General features: G+C 29.4%; 1 protein-coding gene across 1 annotated transcript; it reads left to right on the top strand.

Annotated features, from left to right (window-relative positions):
* Positions 1 to 4,589: 4,589 nt before the first annotated feature.
* LOC105775078 (pectinesterase) lies at positions 4,590 to 6,686 on the top strand. The gene is made up of 2 exons (XM_012597615.2): positions 4,590 to 5,851; positions 5,929 to 6,686. The coding sequence occupies exons 1-2, from the start codon at positions 4,804 to 4,806 to the stop codon at positions 6,618 to 6,620; spliced, it is 1,740 nt and encodes a 579-aa protein (XP_012453069.1). The 5' UTR covers positions 4,590 to 4,803; the 3' UTR covers positions 6,621 to 6,686.
* Positions 6,687 to 18,388: the final 11,702 nt, after the last annotated feature.

Here is an 18,388-nt window from a genome sequence, read left to right on the forward strand (position 1 = left end):
CAATTTGATCCTTATCTTAAATATTCAAAATTTTAAAATTTTAAAATTATGAAATTAAAATAATTTAGCCATTTTATTAAATAAAATAAAATTATAAATATAAAATTAATAAAATATAAAATTTATTTTCAAAACATAAAATAGAAGAAGTTAAAAGAGCTGTTAGAAAAAAAGGGTGCCGGTGCCGCCACCTGGTTGAGGAGACTCATTTTAAAATTCAATTATTATTATTATTATTATTATTATTATTATTATTATTAAAATATCATTTTTATAAGTGGTGTGGTCTAACACATTGGCGGCACCACATTTTACTGTTTAAAATGACTCATTCTTGTAAATAATTTACTTTTCACCTCGTTTTTGTAATATTTTTCGTATTATTAATGTAAAAAACCTAAAAAGTGGAAATAATCTTCGCAATGTTAGAAATATAACTAGTTTGTATTCTCATGTGATGCATGAGTCAATTGTATATATTAAATTTAGAATCAATTATAAAATATTTTTAAAAATATTTAACTAATTTGGAATCTATTATATTAATATTATTTAATTTATAAATATTTAATATTAAAATAATACAATAATTCATTATTAATGTTAACATATTATAATGTAAATAATGTTATTAATAATTTCTTACATATCATTTAATTTATATATATTGTTAAATTAATTTATTTTAATGTTAAATTGTTAATATTTGATTTTTATAATTTTATATTTATCTTTACTCTACTTTAATCAATAAATGTAATTAACTCTTATTATATTTGAAAAACATAAATTTGTTTGAGAAATGGTATTAATATGTGTCCTTAAGAAAAACCTAGATTTTAAACTTAACAATTTAATATTCATTAATTTAATTTAATTCAAATAAGTAAAGTATTAAAATAAAGAGAAATTATTTAAAATCAACTTTATATTTGAGGTACAAAATTATAATTTAAAAAAACATGGAATAACTTAAAAATTAAAAGGGATGAGTAAAAAATAATTTATCCAAATCGTAAATAAGTGCTTCAAATAGAAAATTACCTTAAACTAATTTATTGCATCCAAAACCAAAAATAAATAAATTATAATTAGTATAAAATTATAAAATTATAAAATACGTGTTTGTAAATAAAAATCTATTTTGCTATCATGTAATACAGAAATAAAATAGCAACATATTTCATTTCCAAATAATAACAAACCAACTAAAACAACGGGCATTTTATTTTTGTATTGTTAAAATGATCTAAAGATATTCATTATTTAGAAGGTAAGATTAGTTACCTTTTTCGGTAGATTTTATTTAAATTTAAATAAAATAATTTTTAAAATTTTAATTATTTTTAGTTTTTAAAAACATCTAAATAAATCTTAAACACTTATGATGATTAGAATTTGATCAACTTTAACATTTTTTCTCATTTATTTTTTATAATTAATTTTAGTATTTAATTTTTAATTAATCACTCAAATAATTTTGTTTTTAAACAAATATTATGGAATTTATTGCAATTTAATTTAAATCAATCCCATAAATTTGAATTCAATATTTTTTTCTTGGTGAAAGAAATGCAAATCAAAAGATAAACATTAAGTATAACACATCGGAATAGGATCCTCTATCAATCTTAACACATTACTTTTGTCACGGATCGTTTCAACAATACTATCAACGATTTTATTTTCTTCTCTAAGAATATGTTGAATTTTCTACGGACATATGAGCTTCAGTTTGAATATTGATTCAATATTATCATGAGATTAGTTTTCCATTTAAACCAATTTTAAATCAATATAATAGTAAATTCCAAACTTGTCTAAATATAAAAGTTGTGAGTACCTTGATGCAAGTCATTTATTAAATTTTTGACCAATACTTAGTCAATTATTGACTATTGGTTCACAATAATATTAAAATTACGTCATATGTTATTAATATTTTAAAAAATTGAACAATAATAATTTAATATTACTTTAAATATCATTATCTGATTTTAAAGATTTTTTCTTATATTTAATTAGTTGATCATAATAAATTATTTTTATTAAAAACTATAGAGTAAAATTGGAAGAGGAATGATTTATGATTTATTTAAATATTATTTTAGGTAATAATTTGAAAATAAAATTGTGTTTTCTATAACTTGATAAATGTGGGATAAACTATTAAAATAATCACTTATGTTTCTCTCAGATTATATTTTAGTTAATTATTTTTGAAATATTATGTTTTAGTCACTTACATTAACGTGTTGTAATGTTTTAGTCACTTAGTCGTTAATTATCGTTAACGTGTTGTAACAATAGGCTGATGTAGCACTACAATCATCATTTCAAACGAAAATTTTAGGTTAAATTATACAATTGGTCCTCATATTTTTTCGTTTTGAGCAATTTTTTTATGTTCTTTTAACCTTCTTTTTTTTTTCTTTATTTTCCATTCTCTTCTTCTCCCTCTATTTTCCTCCATTCTTCATCTCTTTCAACGTAAAAGAAAAAATTTTAAATTGTTAAAATGAAAAAAATATAGGGATCAATTGTATAATTTAACCTAAAATTTTGTTTGAAATAATGATTTAACGTATCACGTTAGTTTACTATTACACGTTAACAACAATTAACGTTTAGTGAATAAAATATTACAACACGATAACGTAAGTCACTAAAACATAATATTTCAAATATAAGTGACTAAAATGTAACCCGAGAAAAATAAAAAAGACTATTTTAATAATTTACCCATAACTGTGTTTAACAATTTATGATGACGAATTACGAGAATTTAGGCTTGGTTACTAAACTGTTAGTTATAGTATATATGTGTGTGTGAGAGAGATTAGCACCGAACCACTGACAGACAAGTCTGACCAGCACCAAGTACCAAGTCTGATACAGTTCCACTAATGGAGAAACAAGACCAGCCGCTACATTAACTAATATCATATTTTGCATATCTTCCCAACAGCTGTTTTACCTGTAATTTTCTTTTTCAACTATACAGATCCAACATTACCATTTAACAATATAAAACCAATCACTTTTATCTCCCCAAGACAAACAAACAACAAAATTAGTCAAAAATAACCTGCCTAGTCACATGAACCCTCTGAAGTCTGAACAAAAAATAAAACCACTACTGAACTGCACATGATATCTCACTTTAAAATTTTAATTTTCTACGACTTTATAAGCATCAAGATTGGGAGAAAGAAACCAAAACATCAAACAACTTTGTTTCACTAAATGAACAAGGATTCCTAACATTTTAACACAGCCATGAAATCAAACACTAGTCCAGCACTGGCTGTTCTTACTCTTCTTCTCTTACTTTCTTTATTTCTATCTACTGGGGTTAATACAGCTCATGCTTCAACAGCTTCAAACAAGGCTAAGGGTTCATCTTCTCAGGGTCTTGGAAACTTGCGAGCTGATCACAAGAGAAATCCTCAGAAACTGGTTGGTTCCAGCTTCAGGAGAATACCTCCAAGCACTTCAAATCCTATACAGAACAAGTAAACTAAACCCTCGCCATTCAAATCAACAGTTCATGATTTTCTGCAAAATTGAAGCTTTTACTGTAGTTGGTTTTAGATATACTGTTGTCTGTATGTACCTACATTACCAAGATCTCTAAGACATGTAGTTTTGTCTCTGTTACATTGTCTGCTAATGTAGAGTAAGAGCTTTATGGCCCTTGGTCATTAGAAAAAGAACCAATTTGTGATGTACAGCTCTTAGATTACCAAAAAAAGGTTATAAATAGCCAAGCATGCATCAACTATCAAATCCATGTTATGTATGTATGTATGTCTAATCTTTTTTCCCATTTTAGCATAAAACCAAGTGATTTTTTTGGTAAAAGTACCGCGGAAGCCCCTGTACTTAGGGGTAGATTGCATTTTGGTCATTCTATTGAAAAAAATAGCAAATTAGCCCTTATACATTTCAAAACATGGAAATTAGTCCTTGAATGTTAAATTTTTTATAGGTAAACTATAAAATTAGCCCTCTAATATTTATACATCCCATCAATTTAATTCTAAATATAAAAATTCAATATATTTAGCCCTCAATGTTTACAATTTTATCATTTTAGTTTTAATTCTAAAAAAATTAATAAATTTGATTCTCAGTATTTACAAAATGTATCAATTTAATCCTAACTTTTAAATTTAAAAAATAAAAATTCATTTACAAACTGACAGATTTGTCATGAACCCATAAAATTTACATATTTTATAAATCCTAATGTAAACTATAACCTTTCTTTAATAGTTTCCATACAGACATATTTATTAGATATTGCATATACACAGACAGACGTGACAAAAGTTATAATAAATGTATTTTTTTTCAATCGAGATTTTCTTTTGCAGTTCAAATAATTATTATCATAAGCATATGTTGTTGGCCGCTTTTATTGTTAATATTGTTATGAATCTTATGGGAAACAATTGATGATGATATAGAAAAGAAAATGGAAAATAAAAAAAGGATAAATTTTTTAAAGCAATGAAAATAATATATTTATTGAAAATTTAATATTGATAATTATTTTTTTATAAAAATTGTAATTTGAAAATAAAAAGAAGATAAAATTTATCTGCTTATCATATAATATTCAGTATTCATCAAAAATTTTAAAATTTAAATTACTGATTTTTTTTTTTAAATCTGCGGACAGACCTCTATAAATCCTCCCGCCAAGCTTCCATTTCTCTTCACTGCACCCTTCCATTTCCAATCCTGCTTTGTAGTCCATAAATCTTTTCTTGTCTCTTTTTCTAGTAGCCGAGGAAAATGAACGAATCCAAGGAAATTTTAACCAAAAATTTCGATTCTGCCAAACACATTTCCTCCACCAAAAGGCACAAGAAAATTTTCTTGGCAGTTTTAGCATGTTTAGTGATTGTTGCTGCATTAATCGGCATTGTTGCGAAAGAGAATTCACGAAATAAATTCGATGAAACCAATGAATCCCATCATGCCATAGTGAAATCTGCTTGTAGCAGCACATTCTACCCTGATTTATGCTTCTCAGCCGTTGCTGCCGCCGCCGCCAAAAAGGTTACCCGCAAAAAGGACGTCATCAGATTGTCACTGAACATCACGGCCAGCGCCGTTGAACACAACTTCTACAAAATCAAGAAGCTGTTGGCTCGAAAGGGACTCACTGAGCGCGGAGTTACTGCTCTCCACGATTGTTTGGAGACCATAAATGAGACCCTGGACGAGCTTCACCAAGCTGTTGAGGATCTGCATGGGTATCCTTACAAGAAACCATTGACTCAACATGCGGATGATCTCAAGACACTGATAAGTGCCGCCATGACCAACCAAGAAACTTGCTTGGATGGTTTCTCTCATAAAAATGCCGATAAGGAAGTCCGTAAAGCCCTGATTGATGGTGAGAAGTATGTTGAGAAGATGTGCAGCAATGCGCTTGCAATGATCAAGAACATGACGGACGAGGATATTGCAAACGAGATGCTCATCAAGAGATCAAACAGGAAGCTCGAGGAGGAAGGAAATGGCATTGGCTGGCCAAGGTGGTTGTCCACTGGAGACCGGCGTAGGCTTCGATCGTCTTCGGTGATCCCTAACGTGGTTGTGGTCGCAGATGGTAGCGGAGACTACAAAACAGTGTCGGAAGCGGTGGCCAAAGCACCGGTAAACAGCAGGAAAAGATATATCATTAGAATCAAAGCAGGTGTCTATAGAGAAAACGTGGAAATCCCCAGTAATAAGACTAACATAATGTTCATTGGAGATGGAAGAAGTAGAACGGTCATCACCGGAAAAAGGAACGTGGTCGATGGTAGTACAACTTTCCGCTCTGCCACCGTTGGTAAGTCCTTATTATTTACTAGTATTGTATGAATATACAAATATTGATCAATATTGGTGTTCTGCTTGTGGTTGTAGCTGTGGCCGGTGAAGGGTTCCTTGCTCGAGACATAACGTTCGAGAACACCGCCGGTCCGTCCAAGCACCAAGCCGTTGCCCTCCGTGTCAGCGCTGATCTTACAGCATTCTATCAATGCAACATGATAGCATACCAAGACACTCTCTATGTTCACTCCCAAAGACAATTCTTTGTAAATTGCCTCATAACAGGAACCGTTGATTTTATCTTCGGCAATGCAGCGGCGGTATTCCAAAACTGCGACATCCGTGCTCGAAGACCCCACAGAGGGCAGAAAAACATGGTGACAGCACAAGGCAGGACTGACCGCAACCAAAACACCGGAATTGTTTTTCAGAAATGTAGAATAGGTGCCACCTCTGACTTGCAGAGCGTTAAGAACAAATTCCCGACGTATCTCGGCAGGCCCTGGAAGGAATATTCAAGGACCGTGATACTGCAATCGGACATTAGTGATGTGATCCACCCTGCAGGGTGGCACGACTGGAATGGGAGTTTTGCCTTGAAGACATTGTTCTATGGCGAGTACCAGAACACCGGGGCATCTGCCGGAACTCATGCTAGAGTGAAATGGGATGGACACAAGGTGATCACTAATGAAAGTGAGGCTCAATCGTATACTGCCGGCGAGTTCATTTCTGGTGGAAGTTGGTTATACTCTACAGGCTTTCCTTTCTCTCTTGATTTATAAGTTAAACTAGTATGGTTATTCAGGCTTAGTTATTTATTTCTTAATTAAATTATAATTATATTTTGCTTAAAGGTTTTTGTAGTTTTTATATATTTAAACTTTAATCTACCTATTTTTATTTTTAGTAATTTATTTCTTCTACCTTTTAAATTAATTTTTTATTAAATTTGTTGATGTAGCATTTTGAATAAAAGAAACTCACTTAATGTTCATGTTACAAAATTTAACATTTTAACGAATCTAAATTTAATAAAAATTTTAACAGTGCTAACAATTCTTAAGAATTCACATCATTTTAATTTGAATAAAGTGTTTAGAGAAACTAATGACATTATAAAGATTGAGGTACTAAATTGTGTCAAAATTAAAACATATAGATTAAATCTCAAATTTAGAAAAAGTTATGAGGATCAAATTAAAATTTAACCTTCTTATAATCTAAAAAGTAAGGATTAGAATTGAAATTACATTATGTTCTCATGTCAAGATAAAAAAACAATGGACAGGTGTCCACTGTGGAAAGCCTTAGGGCATTTATTTTATATATCGTAGTATAGATTTTTTTCTTTTAAATTAATCTAATTAGGAATATGAGGTGGTTTAATTTTTTATAATCAATTGATTGTTATTTTATTATTCCTATTTTTAAAACATATATAAAATTTTAATAAAATTTTCTTATATATTATAAAATATACCCTTTACATAAATCCTATATATAAATTTCACAAAATAAAAATTCAGTTTAAAAGCCATGAATCAAATATTTCGTGAGAATAGAAATACCGATATTGTAGAAAACGTGGAAAATATGAAAATGATTTCCTTATTATTTACAGAATAGGAAAAATGCTTATATACATGAAGTAAACAGCTAACTAAGTTAACAGAAAATTACAGTTAGATAACAGCTAGATTAACTAACAAACTTATAACTTAATTAGCTAATACGCCCCCTCAAGCTGGAGAGTGGATATTCTTCATTCCCAGCTTGGCCAAATTTGCCTCAAAAGGAATTGCAGCAAGGGCCTTGGTAAAAATATCTGCAAGTTGATCTTTGGATGAACAAGGAAGCAATTTGATAACACCCTGAGTAGTCTTTTCTCTAATGAGATGACAATCTATCTCTATATGTTTTGTCCTCTCATGAAAAACAGGATTCGCAGCCAATTGTAAAGCAAAAGCATTATCACAATACAATGAAGTTGGATGAGAAACAGGCTGATGAAGGTCAGTCAGCAAAAAATGTAGCCACTGGATTTCACATGTTGTGGATGCAAGTGCTCTATACTCCGCTTCTGTGGAAGAACGAGAAACAATAGTTTGTTTCTTTGCCTTCCAGCTAATCAATGAGTCACCATAGAACATACAATATCCAGTGATTGACTGTCGCGTATCCAGACAACCCGCCCAATCTGAATCACTAAAGGCTTTAAGAACTGGTTGAATTGTTGAACTAGAAAAGAACAAACCAGATCCAGGAGATCCTTTCAAATATTGAAGCACTCTATGAGCTGCCTGCAAGTGTGAGAGTGTAGGTTTATCTAAATGCTGACTCAGTTGTTGTACTGCAAATGATATATCAAGTCGAGAAGACTGCAAATAAATCAATCGGCCAACAAGTTGTCTATATGCAGTAACATCAGAAAAATATTCATGAGAAGCATCATTTGACAGTTTGGTTGCAATAGGTGTTTTAGCAGGTTTGCACTCTAAGAAACCAAAATCAGAAAGAATGTCTAAGACATATTTTCTTTGGGACAAATGAATACCAGATGAACTTCAAGCTACCTCTAACCCCAAAAAATACTTTAAATCTCCAAGATCTTTGATAAAAAATGAGGTATCCAAGAAGGCTTTGACTTTGTTAATCTCATCCATGTTGTCACCAGTTAGAATCACGTCATCAACATAGATTAACAAAGCAGTAAATGAAGTAGCTTCCTTTTTCACAAACAAGGAATAATCAGCCATGGATTGCACATATCCAATAGACAACAAAGCTGATGTAAGCTTTGAAAACCATTGCCTACTAGCCTGTTTAAGTCCATAAAGTGACTTTTGAAGTTTGCAAACCTTATTCATACCCAAATCAAATCCAGGAGGAGGCAACATATAAACTTCATCATCAAGGTCTCCATGTAAGAAGGCATTATTAACATCTAACTGCTGGAGAAACCATTTCTTTGAAGCAGCCATAGCCAGTAACAATCTGACAGTTGTAATCTTTGCTACAGGAGAAAAAGTGTCAAAGTAGTCAATACCTTCAGTTTGCGTGTAACCCTTAGCAACCAAATGAGCCTTATATCGCTCAATAGAACCGTCTGCTTTGTGCTTAATACGGTACACCCATTTGCAACCAATGGCTTGTTTCTTAGGTGGTAAATCAACAAGAACCCAAGTGTTATTTTGTTCAAGAGCTAAAAATTCAGCCTGCATTGCTTCTCTCCATTGGGACTGTTTGTTGGCTTGATTAAAAGTTTGAGGTTCAATGGCTGCAGTGATGGTTAAGGTAAAATGTAATTGAGAAGTGGAGAGGTTGGCATACGTAAGATAATTAGTTAATGGATAAAGAGTGGAGTAAGGTTGGCTTGGTGGACATAAATGGCATTGATAGTCCTGGAGGTAAGATGGTGGTTTTCGAGTGCGAGATGGCCGAGAGGATTGAGTTGAAGAGTCAGATTGAGGTGAGGGAATAGGTTCAGGAGATGGTATATCAGTATCATAAGACAGGGAAGGATCAAAAGTAATGTGTGGGATAGTGTCAAAGGAAGGTATGACAGTTGGAAAGGTAGTTTCATGAAACATGACATTTCGAGAGATGAAAATGTCATGAGAAGCAAGATCAAACAAAATATAGCCTTTGACATTAGGTGGGTAACCAAGGAAAATACATTCTCTGGCACGAGGATCAAATTTATGTCTATTGGATTGTAAGGTGGTGGCAAAGCTTAGGCGACCAAAAACTTTTAAGGCTTGATAATCTGGTGGAGTGGAATTTAGTTTTTCAAAAGGGGTAAGATTGTTTAATAATGGTGTTGGTGTACGGTTAATAAGAAATACAGAGTGTAAAATGGCATGACCCCAGAAAAGCTCAGGTAATTTGGAATGAAACAACAAGGCACGAGACACATTAAGGATATGTTGATGTTTACGCTCCACTAAACCATTTTGCTGTGGAGTTTCAACACAAGAGTTTTGATGAATGATACCACGAGAAGCATAAAAAGGTGGGATATTAAACTCAGGACCATTATCACTTCGAATAGTCTTGATTTTACAACCAAATTGTGTGTCAACCAAGAGACAAAAATTTTGAAGATGAACACGAGCTTCAGATTTTGTTTTCATAAGGATAACCCAAGTAAAACGACTAAAATCATCCACAATTGTTAAAAAATAACGATGACCAGTAATAGAAACAACAGCATTAGGCCCCCAAATATCAACATGAATCAAATCAAAAAATTTATTTGATAGTGAATGGCTTACAGGAAAAGAAAGTTTCTTTTGCTTTGCCAAATGTCAAGTTTTACAAGGAGAATCACTCGAAAAAGACAAGTTGGGAATAGATGATGACAGCAACTTGAGCCTTGAATTTGAAAGATGGCCAAGTCGGTAATGCCACAAAGTGGATGATGAAGAAACTTATAATGCAGTAGGGGTTGACACTGAAAAAGAAGCAACAGGGCAGTCCAACAAATAAAGACCAGACATCACTCTAGCTGTACCAATCATCTTCATAGAAGGGAGAGCCTGTATTTCACAAGAAGATTTGTGAAACACAAAAGAACAAGATAAGGTGGATGTAAGTTTAGTGATAGATAACAGGTTAAAGGCAAATTCAGGAATGTATAGAACATTGGTAAGGTAAAGATGTGCAGAAAATATAACAGTGCCAGAGAAACGAGCAGTGACTTTAGTACCATTAGGTAATGTAATATAGATAGGTTTTATTTTAGTGTAGGATGCAAAAGAGGTTAATGTGTGTGTGATATGGTCAGTAGCACTAGTATCAACTATCCAATAGGGTGAATGAAAAGATATAGGTGTAGAAAATATACCTTCAGTAGAAGCAAGGGTGAGAGATGGAGTAGCCAGGACTTGGTTGGTGAGGTGTGGTGTAGGTTGTGAGTGAGTGGGATTGGTTGATTGGTTCGAAGAAGAAGGAAGCAATGCCAACAGCTGAGTTATCTGCTCCTGAGTCAAAGTAACACCAGAACCTTGTGATGTAACAGACTGAGAGTATCCAGTAAAAGAATCAACCGTGTCTGCATCAATTTCCTCAAACATATTATGAACACGAGAGGTTGAATTATGAGACTTATAGCCAGGTGGAAATCCATTCTTATGATAACAAGTATCCACTGTGTGCCGTAAACCACCACAAAAGGTACATTTTCGAGTATCAATCTTGGAATCAGAAGATCGAGAAGAAACCTGAGAAGAAGCCTGAGATGGCCTCTTGGAAGGTTGACGAACAGCATTACTCGCAAAAACAGTAGAAGAGGGAGCAAGAAGCTGTCGCCCTTGTTGAATCACCATAGAAAAAGCTTTATTGATGGTCGGAAGAGGATCCAGAAGCATAATTTGAGATCGAATAGAAGCATATCGCTCATTCAATCCTTTGAGAAAACGGATGACATAGTCATTATTATGATACTTTCGAATGGTGGTAAAAGCACCACACGAGCACTGAACACGGCACGAACACGATGGAAGTGGACGGAAATTTAACAACTCGTCCCAAAGAACCTTCAACTCAGTGAAGTAATCAGTCACAGAGCGTTCTTCTGTTTGAAAAGAAATTTCATCTTGAAGATCGGATATACGGAAGACATCACCTGCGAAAACCTCTTATGAAGATCGCGCCAAATATCATCGCGATGTCGATCCAAAGAATCTTTATTAACAATGGATTGTGAAATAGAATGATGCGACCATGAAATCACCATGTTGTTACACCGCTCCCACGCCGGATAGATTGAATCTGTGGTCGCCGGAGGAAGAATAGAACCATCAACAAACTTCAATTTGTTTTTAGAAAGAAGAGCCATTCGCATCGCTCTTGACCAAGAATTGTAATTAAGGCTGGTTAATGTTGGAGTAACAAGAACAAGCGATGGATTTTCATTTGGATGAAGAAAATACGGACTGGAAGGAAGCGATGGATCGGAAGTTGCCATTGAAAGAGCAAATCAAGAAAAACAGAGTGTTTGGCGGAAAAGAAAAATGAAAGAAAGAAAGAATTTTACATCTGATACCATGTAGAAAACGTGGAAAATATGAAAATGATTTTCCTTATTATTTACAGAATAGGAAAAATGCTTATATACATGAAGTAAACAGCTAACTAAGCTAACGATGAAATTACTGACTAGATAACAGCTAGATTAACTAACAAACTTATAACTTAATTAGCTAATAGATATTAATATAATTTGACCCACTTAGGTGATGGACATGATGTTGCTCAAAGTTGCAAATTAACTAGTAATACCTACGATACATGGTGTATACATTTGTAATGTAATACTCAAATGATTCGACAATTAATGGTCTTCTAATATGATTATATTCTAAAAATATATGCAACATCAAAGACAAAGCCAGAATGGTTGATAGGGGATCGAGATATCTTTATAAAATATATATCTTCAAAGCATGGGTCGAGCCTACTTTCAACAAGGTAATTTTAAATTCGGTACCAAAATATTAGAAAAACAAAATAAGTTAAATGTTCAATTTGTATTAGATATTATAATCATTTAACTTTATTTTTACTAAATTAATATTTAGATACTATTTTGTATTAAGTTACCAAACTAACTAAAATGTTACTAAATTTATCATTAAAAATTATAAAATTTATAAAAAAAATTAAATAAAAAACTTCAAAAAACTTTTGAGGGCCAAACACAAATTTATCTTATTTTTAGACAAAGGGCCTTAAAGAAAAATTTAGAAAATTTTAGGGGGCGGGACCCCTGCTAGCCCCCTAGTGGCGAAACTAGGAGCTGGCATATGGCCCCTTTAAAATTTTAAATTAATAAAGGTAAAATTATACTTTAACCCCCCCTAAAAATATAAAAGTTTGATTTAATCTTTTAAAAATTATAAATATATAATCTATTAAAATAGTGAAATTTCTTTTTTTCTATTGTAAAAATTATAATTTAATTTCGGCCCCCTAAAAAAATTTTTTGTGAGGCATCTGTTTCTAAAATTAATTTATCACCTTGTTTAAGTAAATAAACTTTTAGAATATGATTTATTTTAGATTTTAAATTTTTATGATTTTCGAGTCATCTGAACTAGATAAAGGGTTTATCCTTTTCAGCTTTTCATATAACTTACCTATTTTTTCAGATAAATTAGGAAAAAAATTTCTTCCATAATTAATAATTCCCCAAAATTGTTGAAGTTGCTTTTTATTTTTACTACAATATGATCTTGTAGTTTAAGACCATATCTGATAATTTTAATCCTAAGAACTCTATTTCTATTTTTCCTAGTTCTATTTTCTTGGACTTAGTATGATTCCATGTTTTATGAATTATTGAGAAATGATATTTAAATGTTTTTTTATGTTTTTCTAATATATCTGAAAAATATTAAAATATCATCTATATAGACTACACAAAATATTTTATATTTATTAAATATATAACACATCCATCTTTGAAAGATTTGTGGTGCATTACATAATCTAAATGGTATTACTTTCCATTGATAATGTCCATTAGGTGCACTAAAAGTTGTCAAAGGCTTGGATTCTTCTGTTAGCGTGATTTGCCAGAATCCTGATTCATAGTCAAATTTACTAAAATATTTTATTTGTTTAGCTTGATTAATTAAAAAATCCTTTCTTGGAATAAAATATTCATAAAAAATAATATTTTGATTTAATCTTTTATAATTAATAACCATTCTAGGTTTTTCTCTTTTATTTCGCATGATTTCTAACCATAAAGGCTGAATTAGAATGTAGACTATTAGTTATTTCTATTAATCCTTTTCTAATAATTCTTTAATTTGTATATCAAATTCATCTATATCTTGTTTAGTATAGATCATTAGTTTAACTCTAATAATTTTATTGGGATTTTCCAATTTAATTTCACAATATCTAGGGCTATTTTGTCATAATTTTAATGGTCCTTCACTAAAATTATTTTCTAATATTTTAATCAACCAATGACTTGTTTCAAGTTGTTTAATTTGTTCTTTTCTTGGTGGTGTAAAATTTTTATCACAAATAAATTTATGATTTTCTACTAATGGTATTTCTACAGAATTTTTTCTACAAATAACATAATTAAATTTTTATCAATAGAAAATGGCAAATGTTGGTATATAAAATTATTTTCTAATAATATATCTCTATGCATTGCGGAAAGTATAATACTTTAGGTATCACAAATCTTACATTATTTATATAGATTGATACATTTCTAGCTTTATATTGGATTATGGTTTCATTACCATCTATTCCTATGGCTTTTATTGGATGTATCATAGGTTCCCATTTTTCTAAAGGAATAACATTCTTTCGCAACTACTAGTTGTAGCTCAAGATTATCTAATAAAGCATGCAAAGAATATGTTTTATATTCTCTAAATTGAAATGTAATTTCAATATATGTGTAATATTTCCTAGATATTAGAAATTTGAAAATGTAATTACATCACTTATTCCAAGTTTCATTTGTTGGATAATTATTGAAGTTTGTATTTCTTCTATTCTAGTGTTTCTAGAATTTCTACTTGGTTCTGTAGGAAAAATAGGAATATGAATTGTTTTCATTCCTATTGGTGTTGAAGGTATAAACTTGCACTTGTATTTTCCTCATCTTCCTCTATTTGAGTATTTGAGGTAAAACTAAATTATCATTTGTATTTGTTATAGCAGTATTTCTAAAATATAATTTATCCCGGACGACATATATTCTATAGTACTTACAGGTTTAGAAGTACTTGCACTACTTATCTTTTCTATCATCCAATCTCTTGATATTGATAAATCTCTTAAATGTAATAATTTTGGTTGTATTTCAATAGTGAAGTTATTAGGTTCAAAGAGCTTAATAATTTTATTATTAATTTCTTTGATTTTAACTTCGTTGTATTAGTATATTTATTAATAAAATTCCAACTTATTGCTAGATCTTGCTAAATCATTAATTTCAAATTTTTTATGCAATTCTAAGACATAAACATTCTTCTATCAAATGATCTGTAATAGATATAAAGTAGTTTGATTTAACTTTAAATCCTATTACTCTTGTATGTAAATTTGATTGAATTCCTTCAATAAGTACTTTTATTGGATTTTCAAATCTTTTATCTAATAAAACGCTATTATTGGTATATCATGACCTTTTCTAAACAAAGCTCTTATTGTTATCATTATTATTCCTAAATGTATATATCTAACTTGAGGATATTTCTTTTAATCTTCTTAATTTTATCTTTAGTAAATAATGGGATTTCATTAATCCTCCTCTAGCATCTTTAGCTCTTGTATTACCACTTATTTTTTCTATATGTCTTTGACACCATATCCTATATTTAGATATTTTATAAATTTATTCTTTAGAAATATGATTTTTATTAATTTTTCTATCATTTTATCAAAAAGTATTTTTCTTCTCCGATTATGTTTCCTAATTTTATATCTTGTTGTTCATTCTTAGGAATTTCTTCTAATTGATTATTAGAACTATTTCTCATATTAAACATAAATATATATTTTCTTCATCATGTATCGAATCATTTATGATATTAATTAGTATAATATTTCTTCATGATTTATTTCCTCTTAACATATTTCTAAATCTTGTTCTTCAAGTGTTTTAATCATTTTCTTGCACTTTTTCCTTTATTAGGACAATTTGGTGCTATATGTCCTTCTTCATCACATATAAAACGCTTACATATTTGTTTTTAGATTTTTAGAAGTTTTCTTCTAACAAATCTTTTCTTTTATTATAACCAGTATTTTTCTATTTCTTGGTTTCCATCTAACTAGCTTATATCTTCTATTTTTCTATTTATGTTTTTAAGTACTAGGACGTATCGGTTTACATCCAAATTCCCATTCATTTTCTAAATTTTTTGTACAATGCTAATTACTTAATTTATGCTTAACTGGTTTAGAAGCCTTACTTTGTAAATAATATAAAGTTATTCTTTCTTTTGCAAAATTAATTCTAATTTACTATGCTTTTCTAAATAAGAATTGTATTTTTTATACAAATTTCATCCCATGGTAGAGGTAATTTATGAAAATATTAGTTTTCCAGAATTCTATATTTTTATTTTTAAATTTTTGATATTCATGATGAAATTTTTAGAAAATTCTTCTAAATATCTAATGTCGCATAATTTAATTTTTGACAATATATAATTAGACTGACAATTCTAATTTTTATCAGTATAATCACAAAATTTGTTTTAGAATGAAAGTTAATCCTTTCATTCGCCTCTCTGACTCCGACCATTCTATTCTACCAAAAGAGAATGTTGCTCAGCTTCTTCATTTCATTCATTCAAACTTTCGTGTTGTTCTGCAGTATTCCACAACCAATAAAAAAAAGTAGGGATATAAGCTGTTGAGTACAATAACTTCTTCATTTTTTTTATTACTGAAATTAAAAACTTCAAACTTTCGATATAACAAAAATTTTCTATAATTGTTTTAATGGCTTTTATAAATTTCTTTATCATTTTAATAATTTTATGTAAATAATATTTTATATATTTAATATCTGTTTGTATTTTTATATATCAATAATATTTTATAATTTAATAATTTTATATTTTCTCTATTTTTATAATTTTTGATTTTGTTTAAGCTTAAATAATTAAAATATAAATTAAACCCACCACGTTAATATTTTTTCACATCAAATGCCATGTAATCATTTTTTTACCATAGTTGCTACTTTAGCATTTAACAGTCCGTTAAAAGTTTTGATAAAATTGAAAAGACTCAAGTAATTGTTAATTTTCGATTAAAAATTTAAAATTTTAAATTTTAATTATTTTTACGAAGCATTTTTAATATTTAAGGTTTTTTTCTTCTTTTTATCGAAAGTACTTAAGCGATTTTGATGGGCTGAAATTTCAGAATTTATTCCAAGCATATCATCATTAGGATTGATGAAAAATAATTTGGTCCATCTGAAAGGCTAGGAAATAGTAGTAAGATATGCGAAAGACTTTGAATGTTTCCATGAGAGGTTTTCTCCTTTCACGAAAATGTATGTATAGTACACTTGTCTAAATTCGAGAGCTCACTCAAAATTTGAGAGGGTTTCACAAAAAGTATTAAGCTCAAAAATAATTTTTATATATTAAATAAATATATATTTTTTGAAAAACAATTTACACGAAGGAAACAAACCCATAGTTTACAACAAGATTGAAAGAAAAATAAATAAATAAATAAATGGTAATATAAAACAATCTTCTTGGTAGATTAGATTACTGTTACAGCGTGCTTAGTGCCATGACGAAGCACATGGTAATGCCAAAACATACATTGTAAGAAGTAAATAATTAGTTCTTGATATGTACAACAATACATATTTAATTAATATAAAATTCCCTTAGAAAATAATATGATTTTTAAAATTTACAAAGGATAAAATAATACAGATATAAATATATGTTTGAATAACTTAAAAGTATAATTAAATCGATACAAAACACAAAAACGAATAAATAATTAAAAATAAAATATATCAAACAAAAATTTACCTATAAAACTACACATAATGAAATTGAAGACGCTTATAGTACGATAAACTTAAAATTGGGCAAAGAACCATTATCATTTTTTTCACGTCAAAATCTACTATTAATCATTGTGCTAAGTGCAAGTTTTAAATTTAGTCTTAAATCAATTTTAAATTTCAATATTAATCTAAATTAAATTAATTTTGTTCAATTTTACTATTAATCTTATACTATACCTATATTTATCAATTTAATTGTTTTTATTCTTATATTCTCTAAAATTTAAAACTTTAATATGAAAATTAAAGGCTCACATGGCGTTATAAATAAAATGAAAATTTCAAAATAACGTAACTTGCTACCATTTAATCAAAATTTAAAAGATAAACTATTAAAATAGTCACATTTATTTATCTCGGGTTACATTTTAGTCATTTTTGTTTGAAATATTATGTTTTAGTCACTTTTATATTAACGTGTAACATTTTAGCCACTAAGTCATTAATTGCCGTTAACGGTGTAATGGTAAGATGATTTGGCATGTTAAATCATCATTTTAATAAAAGAAATTTAGGTTGAATTATACAATTGGTTTCCATATTTTTCATTTTGAGTAAATTTTTTTTTTACGTTCTTTCAACTTTCTTTCTTTTTTCTTTATTTCTCATTCTCTTCTGCTTCTCTCTCTGTCTTCCTCTTTTCTCCATCTCTTTTTATTTTGATTTCAGATTTCACATTCTTCTTTTTTTCATAAACATAAAAAAGTTTTAGCAAATGAAAAATATAGAAAAACTAAACTAAAAGAAATGGAGAAAAGAATGGAAAAAAAGAGAAAAAAAAGAAAGTTAAAAGAACACAAAAGAAAAAATTAAATTGTTCAAAACGAAAAAATATATAGAGACCAATTGTATAATTTAATTTAAAATTATCGTTTTCGTTTGAGATATGTTTAACGTTACAACGTTAACAACAATTAGTGCTCAATGACTAAAATGTTACAATACAACAACGTGCGTGACTAAAAC

The sequence above is a fragment of the Gossypium raimondii genome, chromosome 10 (assembly GCF_025698545.1).
Source record: "Gossypium raimondii isolate GPD5lz chromosome 10, ASM2569854v1, whole genome shotgun sequence".
In the NCBI taxonomy this organism is placed as follows: Eukaryota; Viridiplantae; Streptophyta; class Magnoliopsida; order Malvales; family Malvaceae; genus Gossypium; species Gossypium raimondii.

Bases quoted from the DNA above. Each gene is read 5' to 3' on its own strand.
- LOC105775078 (XM_012597615.2), top strand. From the start codon at position 4,804: ATGAACGAATCCAAGGAAATTTTAACCAAAAATTTCGATTCTGCCAAA. The intron at 5,852-5,928 runs GTAAGTCCTTAT...TTGTGGTTGTAG, and splicing joins TTTCCGCTCTGCCACCGTTG to CTGTGGCCGGTGAAGGGTTC.